This window comes from Sphaeramia orbicularis, chromosome 17, assembly GCF_902148855.1.
Source record: "Sphaeramia orbicularis chromosome 17, fSphaOr1.1, whole genome shotgun sequence".
NCBI lineage: Eukaryota > Metazoa > Chordata > Actinopteri > Kurtiformes > Apogonidae > Sphaeramia > Sphaeramia orbicularis.
The window spans coordinates 21,185,298-21,196,362 of NC_043973.1; the positions used below are offsets into that span (position 1 = coordinate 21,185,298).

General features: G+C 36.8%; 1 protein-coding gene across 1 annotated transcript; it reads left to right on the forward strand.

The window, feature by feature from the left end:
* Positions 1-4,978: 4,978 nt before the first annotated feature.
* Positions 4,979-8,040, forward strand: camk2n2a (calcium/calmodulin-dependent protein kinase II inhibitor 2a). Its single transcript, XM_030160928.1, has 2 exons — positions 4,979-5,455; positions 6,161-8,040. The coding sequence occupies exons 1-2, from the start codon at positions 5,287-5,289 to the stop codon at positions 6,229-6,231; spliced, it is 240 nt and encodes a 79-aa protein (XP_030016788.1). The 5' UTR covers positions 4,979-5,286; the 3' UTR covers positions 6,232-8,040.
* Positions 8,041-11,065: the final 3,025 nt, after the last annotated feature.

Here is an 11,065-nt window from a genome sequence, read left to right on the forward strand (position 1 = left end):
TTTAAGGACTCTGACTGCGAGTGTTTTTTTCATTTAGATCATTTGTTAAATCTCCTCCAAAATAGTGCTGGAAAAGTTTGTAAAAAAAAAAAAAAATAATAATAATAATGGAGAAGTGTTATGGTAATATCACTCCATAAATAGACTGAAGGTCATGGATAGAGTCTGCATGATATAGTGCAGTACAATCAGGTGAAATGAGACCCTTAATTATATATTCAGTAAAGGGTCTGCAGATCTTCAAACACTTGTGGTGGGCATCACAAGGACTATACTGAGTTTCTTAAGTTACAGAGAAAAAAATCATTCTACTTCATCAGTTTGAGTTAAACATTTAGTTAGACTGACGAATGATCAAGTCAATAATAGAGGTGCTATGGAAAAGAACGGTCCGGTTGGAATGGCACATGCATATCCAGATTATGTAGCACCTGTACGATCTAGGGCAGGAGGTTGAAGGTTTTCCCACAGTCCATTACTCTGTCGCTGACTGATGACATCATGTGAAGTCCCTGGCCCTTATCTGAACCCTCCTGCATGAATCAACTGCTTGGCTTGTTGACAGCTAGAGGCTGCCGTTTATTGGACAGGAGGAGCTTTGTGAGTCATCCCTGGGGAATTACATCGAGAGGGAGCGACTGATCTGATCTCTGATGCATTGTATAGAACCTTGAGGATGGTGAAAGTCCTTGCTAAAAGTATCTGGATGTCTTTGTTTATACTGGTTTGAAACAGGCTGCATACTAAGAATGGCCTCTGTGACTTTTTTCCAAGTAAACAAACATTTTATAGTTTCCACCTCTAACTATTTCGGCTGTATCTCTTCCCAGTAAAGTCATTAACAAGAACAGGGTTATGTGGGCCAAATTTCTGTGGGCAGCCACGTCTCACAGCCGGCCAGGAGGCAGGAGTTCATTCCGCCTCCACGTCTGATCCCAACAGGAAACCCAAGAGCCTTTCCAACACCGCTGATCTCAAGACTGTCAGCTGGTCATTTCACCGGTCAGCTATGCAGACTGGCATGAGTTGTGAAAACAGGTTTCATCCAATAATAGGCTTTCAATCACATTGTTATTTATGTCTTTTTTATGAGAGGACTTTGAGGACAGAGCTGTAATGAACACACATCTCTAAAGAAAGACGTCATTCAATAAGCACCGAATGTTTAAATGATACTGTCTCTGTCCGTGGTGCTGAAAATGCATTTGGTGCATTTATAGACTTAAAACCTGCCTCAGTTGAACCTAGCATCTACTATGTATTTCAATTATTTTGATCCTTAAATTCTCCTGTATATGGCGAATTGTTGAATACCTTACCTTATATTTATGAAAGACCAGAAACACATCATGAAAAGTGTTTTCAAGAAGTGACTAATACGTCATTTAATAATCATCAATGGATTTCCATGACTCATTTATAAGAGCTACCATACAAAATACCCACCTTTTTTTCTCTGTTTGATTTTAGACATCTTCATTGCTCACCAGGTTACTTATGTGTTCATAATGCACACAATGTGCCGATATCTGCATATAATTATGGATACTTTGTAACCTAAGCATTCATAACTATGTATGACTTTTTGGAATATTGTTTTATTTAACCTTTATTTAACAAGGGGAAAAAATTATTCATTGAGATTAAAAATTTCTTTTTTTTTTTTGTCTTTTTTTTTTTAACCCACCACCACCACCACCCCTCTTTGGGGGACAGCTTTATTTTTTAATTGCAGCTTGTGCTTAACAAGTGACCAGTAACAATTTCAGCTATACTATACTATATATATTATATTATATTATATTATATTATATTATATTATATTATATTATATTATATTATATTATATTATATTATATTATATATTGTCATCCATTCCTTGCTAGTACACATATACATAGAGGGAGGAGTTCATATAAACAAAAGTGCACAGGGACAGGACTTAACAAAGTGACAGACTGACACACGATGAGATTAAAAATTTCTTTTGCAAGAGTGTCCAGGCAAAGACAGCAGCAGCAGCAGCAGCAAAAGTATACAGAAGAATAGAAAATTCACCCTTACATTCACACTAAAATGTACATAAACACAAAATAAAACTCAGTAATAAAAATCAATAAATATTAATATATTTTGATTAACATAATGGGACTAAATAAGTGTTGTCTTCCTCCTACCAAATATGAATAAGAACTATAGTTTTTGTTCTGTATTTGTGTTAAATCTCTGTTTTCATTATTGATTGGTTGATCTATTGATTAAGTTTTTCTTCATACATGTTTTAAATAAATTACTAAATTACAAATGACAAATATGGGGTAGAATTTTGTACTTGTTTATGAGGAAACCATTCACAGAAGAACATATATAGATGTAGAAATACATCACCAGTTCATTTTGAATATTATTCTAATATTCAGTTTATTGGTACTGGTGTTATTAATGTTTAAAAAATGTTTAACCCATAAAGACCCAAAAATCTACCACAGACCAAAGCCATCTACTGATATAAAGTATTTAATAACTGTTGATCCACTAATCATATCAATACATCTAAATAATTGGTGTAAAATGCAGTTTATCATGTTTTCATGGTCATCAGATATGACCTATTTGTACGTTCAGAGGCTCCGTAGTTATCGTGGAAACACCGTCATCTTCTACAACATTGATTCACCAGTAAAACCCATGGAGTTTCATCAATGACAGTGGATGGAGACACGTTTTCATGTTCAGTTAATGATAGATTTTACTGAAAAAGTCACTTTTTCTTCAGTTTTCTCTGTTTATGATAAAATAACGTTTGAATTATGAACATCTACATAACCAGTTAATTAAATATGAAAAAAAAACAACCTGATTTTTACTGAAGAAACACAAAATAAGGAGGATAATGTTACAATAAATGATGATAAATCACTTAAGACAGGGTAAATATAGAGAAAAATTCATTTGCGAACCATCACAAAAGTAGCACTGGGTTTTCATGGGTTAATTTGGGTCCTTTTTTTGTCCAAGTTGTTAATACTGTATGATAACCAAGGAATAAGATGTAACTAAATGCATGACTTCACTTTCTTCAAATTTGGACAAATAACATCTTTTCTAACTCATTTCATCTTACATTGTTGTTCAAATACTGAACATTTAAGTCCATAGAATTATAGTTAAACTTACAAAAGCTATTTGTGTTATATGATTTTTTTTTTTATTTTTTTTTTATCAGTGACTCATAAACCCTCATGTTCACCAGTAATGACTTCAGTGTAAAACCACTCCTACTGCTTTTATAAAAGTGGGGCTGGTGACCCAATAATGCAGAAAAAGTAGAAAACAACAGGAAAAAATATAGATGTTCTAATAATAGTAAGTATCTGTTGGAGGATCTGAAGAAAATCTACGTCTCTAAGGGACTTCACTGTGAGGTCTAAAGCACAGGTGTCAAACATGCGGCCCGGGGGCCAAAACAGGCCCGCCAAAGGGTCCAATCCGGCCCGGGGGATGAATTTGTGAAATGCAAAATTATACTCAAGATATTAACAGTCAATTGTTTTACTTTAGGGACCATAAAAAGCCCTACTTTAGTCCCAAGTGGGTCAGATCAGTAAAATACTACCATAAAGACCTACAAATAATGACAATTCTACATTTTTTCTCTGTTTTAGTGTAAAAAAGTGGAATTACATGATCACAAAAAGTATGAAAAAATAGAAATGTGTTAAGAGAAGTAAGTGCAATTTTACTAATATTCTGCCATTTACTGAAATATTTTGTGTATTTGCAGATCCATTGTGATCTGTAAGTTGTAATGCACATTTACAAATGATAAGCAGTGGCAAAATATAGTTAAAATTGCACTTATTTTTCTTAGTAAATTTCAGTTTTTCCATGGTTTTTCATGTTATTCACATTTTTGAAAGGACAGTTTATAGATGTAAATGTTTCCATAATGTAATTTTACTTTTTTCACGATAAAACACATTGAAATGTTTTGAGTTGGCATTTTTTATATATTATTATGTTATTGATTTACTGGTCCGGCCCACTTCAAATCATATTGGGAGGATGTGTCCCCTGAACTAAAAAGAGTTTGACACCCCTGGTCTAAAGCAGGGGTGTCAAACATGTGGCCCGGGGACAAAATCCGGCCCGCCCAAGGATCTATTGCGGCCCGTGGGATGAATTTGTGAAATGCAAAAATTACATTGAAAATATTAATCATTTTAGTTCAGGTTCCACATTCAGACCAATTCAATCTCAAGTGGGTCAAACCAGTAAAATACGGTTATAATAACTTATAAGTAATGACAACACGAAAATTTTCTCTTTGTAAATGTAAACATTTTTATGTAATTTTACTGTATTTATACTAAAACAAACTATCATTTCTCATAAAAAAGAATAACCTGAACAAGTATGAACCTGAAATGTCTTAAGAAGTGCAATTTTACCAATATTCTGTCTGTTATTAAATGTTTTGTGTATTTGTAGATCCACTTTAATCTGTAAGTTATAATGTACATGTGTAAATGATAAACTGAAGCATAAAACTGTTAAAATTGCAGTTATTTTTCTTAAGCAATTTCAGTTTGTTTCTGTTATTCACATTGTTTAAAGGACAGTTTATAGATGTAAACATTTCCATAATGTAATTTTACTTTTTTCACTATAAAACACATTGAAATGTTTTAAGTTGGATTTTTTAAATATATATTATTATGTATTAATTTACTGGTCCGTTCCACTTCAGATCATACTGGGAGGATGTGGCCCCTGAACTAAAAAGAGTTTGACACCCCTGGTCTAAAGCTTGTCTTCTTCCACTGGAGCATTTCCCACTCAGGCCTGTTGGTGTCAGTGTTGTTCCTCTTCACTATGAGTCCCTGAACACACACACACACACACGAGCACGCGCTTCAAACCCGGATGGATGACTTCACCGTTCTGCCTGGGTTTCCTTTATGATCCCGGGATCTCCCACTTCCCTCACCAGACATCAGCCAGCAACACAGGCGAACACAGCTCAGCCACAGACTCTCATCCTGCAGCTGCACCGCATCCACACAGCACAGAGGGACCACACCAGCAGCCGGAGCGCATACACTGGCCCCTTCTTTACATCCACAAGCCAAGAATTAAAGCCCCTGAAAAGGACCCAACGGGAGAGAGCCCGACCACAGCGACTCCAACCAAAAGAGGATCTAAGGCTGTCTTGTGCGTAAAAGTCGCCGAGGAAGATTTTTGTCTACTTTTTACTCCCAGACCCTTCTTCTTCGTCGTGCCACAATGTCCGAGGTGCTGCCATACAACGAGGGGAAAATGAGCGGCTACGGAGCAGACAGCGAGGTCAGCCAGATGTCCTTTAGCTGCGGACTGCAGGACACAAACGCCTTTTTCGCTGCGTCGCAGGCGAAAAGACCCCCAAAGCTTGGACAGATCGGAAGAGCCAAGCGAGGTAAAGGACGGTCAAACTAAAAACTAACACTTAGTGAGACTGTCACTGTAGCTGACACACGACCATAATCAATTAATATGAAACTCAATCAAAAAAAACTGTAATTTTACATGCGTAAAATGCGCAAAAGGAACTTATTATCATTGATTTTCATTAACGAGTTCAGTTTTGGTCATAATTCATGCACTGCATTTCATTTACTGTCGTCTGTCCTACATCATTTCCATATTTACTGCTTTAAAATGCACCACAGGATGACACTTCTCGTTTGGCAAAGGTCTGTTGTTGTCGACGACTGTCAAAGTGTTTACATGCACTCATGAGAAATTATCTCCACGCAAGGACACACCCCACTATGCACCCATCAAACAATAGGTTTATATCTATTGTCAGACCTGGCGCCATTATCGGGAATGAGTTGTTTTCAGGAAAACAACTGTGCGGGGATTTGCAATGCTGTTTTTATTTATTTATTTTTATTCAGCTGCAATCCCACTACAACCACATTTCTCTCACTTTTTTTTACGTGCGCAACGCTGCCTTCCACTCTAGGCCATAAATAAGAACCAGGTAATAGGCTGCACATTATGGAAACAGACAAGTCGTGACCATAAAACCCAGTCAAGTCCCCGCATCACAAGTCTGGTCTGGTTTCTCAGCTGACATGGCTTTAGTAAACATCCTCCTGTCTTTTTCTGTCCACAGTGGTCATCGAGGACGACCGAATAGACGAGGTCCTGAAGGGGATGACAGACAAGTCTTCACCTGGCGTTTAAACATGAACGATGCCTTGCAGACTTTTTAATTTTGATCACCGATTTGAAGCACTTGTCGGCTGTGCATGTTCGAGGACTGCAGGAGAAAACGACGGCACGAAGCAAGGACGGGATGAGAAAAGAAAATGAAAAAGGCATAGAGGGGGAAACACGGAGAGGGATTAAGGAAGAGTAAGAAAGAAAGGGATGAAGGAAGAAAGAAAGAGAGAGTGAAAGAGAAAGAGAGAGAGAGACTCTGGAAAAGACTAAGATTTATCATGGGATTGCTGGCAATTCTCCAAACGAATCCCGAATTGATGATTTGAAGATGTTGAGATGGCGGACGCGCTCTGTATCTCAACCTCTGCTGACTTTAATGATGGATGAACTTGTCATTACTTCACGACCATCTCTTTTTCCTTTCCAAAAGCGCTGTAAGCAACAAAACCCTGCAACTGGAGGCTGAAGCTAAATCCCAGCCCTATTTCAATAAGTTGTACAGTAGGTAGGCTTAGCTCTCAGACACCCCCTCCATCCACCCCCCTACCCCCCTCATCCTCCTCTTCCTCCTCCTCCTCTTCCTCCCTCCTTTAGGCTTTGCTTTGTTGATTCAGCGACGGTGCATTCATTCAAGGGAGCTGTCCTTTCAGCACTGGTCCGATGCATTCCTGTTGCTGTTAACGCTTTTTAAAGAACAGACCAACCAAACTTTCAAGTCTACTAAATAGAGGAGACCCATTGTATGTAAAAACATATATCCGAGGATGGTGCAATGTTGATATTTCCTGTAGTAGAACCTTCTTTGTTTTGGCCCTACACCTTAAACAGCATTAGGCCACAGTTAACCTGAACTGCAGGCTACATTCTTCTTCTTCTTCTTCTTGCATTACCCATTAGTGGTCAAAGGTGCAGGTTGGCGCCTTCATGTAGCTGATTCACACCTGCACATATCTTTTTTTTTTCCTATTTTTCTTTTTTTGTTTTGCATTTTCAAAAGCGCAAATATCTATAGAGGCCAGCAGAGATGTGGAGATTATAGTAAATGTTAAAAATAAGAGTCATGAAATTGATGGAAAATATGTTTTCTATAATTTGGTTCTTTTAAGTTTTGCAAATATTCGTGTTTCGTCCTCTATGAATTTAAAGTCTACTTTTTTCTCCATCTCTTTGCATGAACTTTCACTCCGGTGCCAACACAGGTGCCACCACTCTTACCCTGGCACGCTTCTTTTTAACAAAATTCATATTTGTATTTTTATATCTAAATATTTGTTATTTAAATGATATGCTAGTCTATCGTCTTACAATTCATCAACAAGAATATTTCTATTTCAGAGAGGATATAAAGAATGAGACTAGGCTTCACACAGGAGAATATAAGATTTTAGTCGACTGGTCTCATTCTATATCAGAGGGTGGACATTTTTTAAAGACTAACTGAATGTGTCTGGGGTTTTTGCACACATCAATGTTAAACTATTATTAAGAAATCGTATACTGTGACTTGAGCTTCGTTGATGAATTTGTTAGAAAATGGCAGTTTTAGAGTATATTGCACTGTTTACGAGTATCCTCAAATAACACGTTGTTATTTGACCGATTTTGGACATTACAGTTTTGTTTTTTAATTTTGTTTATTTTGTACCATTATTTAAAGAAACTGGATATGGTTTGTTGTGCATGAAACCTTAATATTTTCAATAATGAAACATCGTTTTATGAAGCAAAAAAGCAACAAAAATGTCATGACATTCTAAGAATGAGTCATTGTATATTACGATGCCATTTTCACTGTATTTGGTGAATTAATAAATGGTGAAAGAAATGTAATTGTGATTCTCTGGTATGGCTTTTGTCCCTTCACGTCCTCAGTGAGTAGAAAACAACATCAACAGGAACATGACAAACAATGTTTTTGCACCAGTGTAACATTGGGTTTTCTCTGGGTGAACATTGAGAAACAAAACAAAAGACAAGATATACATGATATCTCCCAATAATTATAATGATTAACCTCCAAATCGTAAAGTAAAAGGAACATGTACATAGTTGCAGCTGTGCAAAAGGCCTCACATTTCCTTTGTCTTTAGAACCAGTGAGAAGCTGAACTCAACCTCAGTGACACTAAATACTGACCCTTAATTAAAGAGCAAAGAAGAAAAAGAGATCCATCTGTTAAGCTGTTAAACAGCTCTGTGCTGGTCTACACTAGTGAATCTATTAAACTGCAGAACCCTTGGGGAGCCATGACCAGCCACATGATCATCTATCAATGTCTGGCTCTACACTGTCTCATATCTCTCACACCAAGTCCACAACTAGTGTGTAAACACTCACTGCAGCTGGTGCCACAAAAACTGCATCTGCAACATGTTCTGTGCTTAATTACATCCACACATTTGCCAAATAAGGTGAAACCCAAGTAAAAGAAGATGTGAGGAATACTATACAACACTGTTTGCTAACACTGCCAATCAGACTTTCACCTGCAGCAAAAAAAGAAAAAAAAAAAATTGTTCCTGGAACCCACACAACAGGATTTTATTGGAAATTATACAAAAGACATTTTGGTTCTGATTTGTTTATTGTTTTGGAAAGCATCTGCAGTGTTAGGACACAATGAAATAATAAAATGCAACATGTCCTAACAATAACACATGGAGGGTATATTACTGTGAACTGCACTTCACTCTAAAAACAGAACATCAACAAAGCGTCATCCATGTGGCAGTCCACTTTCCCATCAGTGAGATTATTGACTGCCCTGATACCATCAGCGCTGCACTGAATGAACACATAGTGCTATCGATCATGTTGTTGTTGATGTCCAGGGTGTGTGTGTGTGTGTGTGTGTGTGTGTGTGTGTGTGTGTGTGTGTGTGTGTGTGTGTGTGTGTGTGTGTGTGTGTGTGTGTGTGTGTGTGTGTGTGTCTGAGGGCATGGACAATTACACTTTTCACAGTAATGGGTTCGCCAGAAAGGCCGGAACCGGAGGGCCATATATGGGCCGATCTTTTGTTGTATGTAATCATGTGCCTTTTGGATTCGGACTGACCATAAGTCTGCAACATGTTTTCCTTTATTAGTTATAGTTCTCCTAAATTTTAACTAAAAGATGCAAACACTGAACTGTTGAGAGGCTTTTAGGATAACACCGATGCTATTTAATCTTTTATTATTCAATTATTATCACCAGATCCATCACTAGACCATAACTAACACTAAATCCATTCTTCTAACAAGTGTTCTTTAAGGCACAAATCCACCGTCATCAACATGTGGGAATGGCAGTTGCAACTAAAGTAGAATAATATGTTGAACCTATAAAGTCAGAGATTATTTGACAATATTGCATATAAAAGAAACTTAATTCTCCCAAAATACTTAATTTTGCTGAAAGGATGGTCAGTCCTGCTAAACATGCTGATTTAATATGGTTTTGTGTTAAGATTTTCTATCTTGCTTTGACTATGGGTAATCCTTTTTAGCAGGATTAAATGGTGTTTGCATTTTAGAGGGATTTAATAACACTAAAAGGATCAGCTAAACCCAGGAACATCCAAAACAACAACTAATGAGCTACTGCCCTGATGAGACTTCAGTTCAGTTTATTGTTTCGATGGTCAATGGATCATTGGACTATGATCTGGACCCGGGATGGACCCAGGTCACATGGTAATGTCTGCCCTGAGGGTGTGTTACTGTTAGAATTAGATTTTCAGATGTTAAAGTTGCACAATAGAAGAATATTGCATGGTTATGTGTTTATGTGAAGTTAGTGTTGGTGTCTGTTTAGTGCAGGGAGCTGGTCCATTTGTTTACATCAGCTAATCACATTACTGAGCTAACAACATGATAAGAACCACTGTGGAGGTCATGGGTTGGGTTCTGTTCTTCTATAGCTGCAATGGTGTGCAACACTACATACTGTTTGGGTTAGAAATGCAGTCAGCTAATGTCACCAAATGCTCAGCTCCCAGCACAACATACAACACAACACAACACACAACACATAACAAATAGACTCCAACACAAAAATCATGCACTAGTTCATGAACATAAATCTTACACCTTTAGATAAAATGATGATAAAATATTTAGTGGATAATAAAAAAAGCTATATAAAACACAATTTATAAACCGGCTAAAATTTACTTAGGGGGTCAAATGAGTGGCCATTTTTGTCAAAAAAAAAGTTGTAAGAAATGCATAGAACTGTGTTGAAATAATGCTAATACATTTGTGCACAGACTACTGATATTATTTGACAGTGGAAGCTATATTTTCAGAAATATTGAATTTTGAATAGCACGTGTATGTGAAAACTTTTGCTGGTGGACGGACGTGACATTACCCATGATGATCTGGTCAGTACCAGTACTTTATTAGTAATAAACTTATATACTTACTATTGCTAACTCTCCTCTTATTCATAAATGTTAGTATTGTGGATCTAAAACAATAACAGCTGACACAAAAACACAAAATGTGGCAGTGGATGGATGTGACATGGTTGTTACAGATCCCATCATACTGATGCTCAGCAGCCATGTCACCGTTTCCATAAATGATCCCTGTGCAAAAACTAGTATCATAATTATTTATTGTATAGTTTATCATCATACTAAAGAGTAAATAACAATATAGACTGGTTGTTTCTTTATAAAATGCTTATTATTAGAAAACTGTTGATTTAAAAAGTGACGTGTGACATTCTTAATGTATGTATTGGCGTAACATAAGCAGGATGGATCAGCACCATACTCCATATTGCAACCTGTAAAAATAAAACATGTGATATGTAGGATAGAATCTTGTAAGAAAAATTGGGGAATCTAAAAGAATAGAATATTTGT

Coding starts and splice junctions, on each gene's coding strand:
- camk2n2a (XM_030160928.1), top strand. CDS start 5,287: ATGTCCGAGGTGCTGCCATACAACGAGGGGAAAATGAGCGGCTACGGA. Junction 5,456..6,160: donor GATCGGAAGAGCCAAGCGAG/GTAAAGGACGGT, acceptor TTCTGTCCACAG/TGGTCATCGAGGACGACCGA.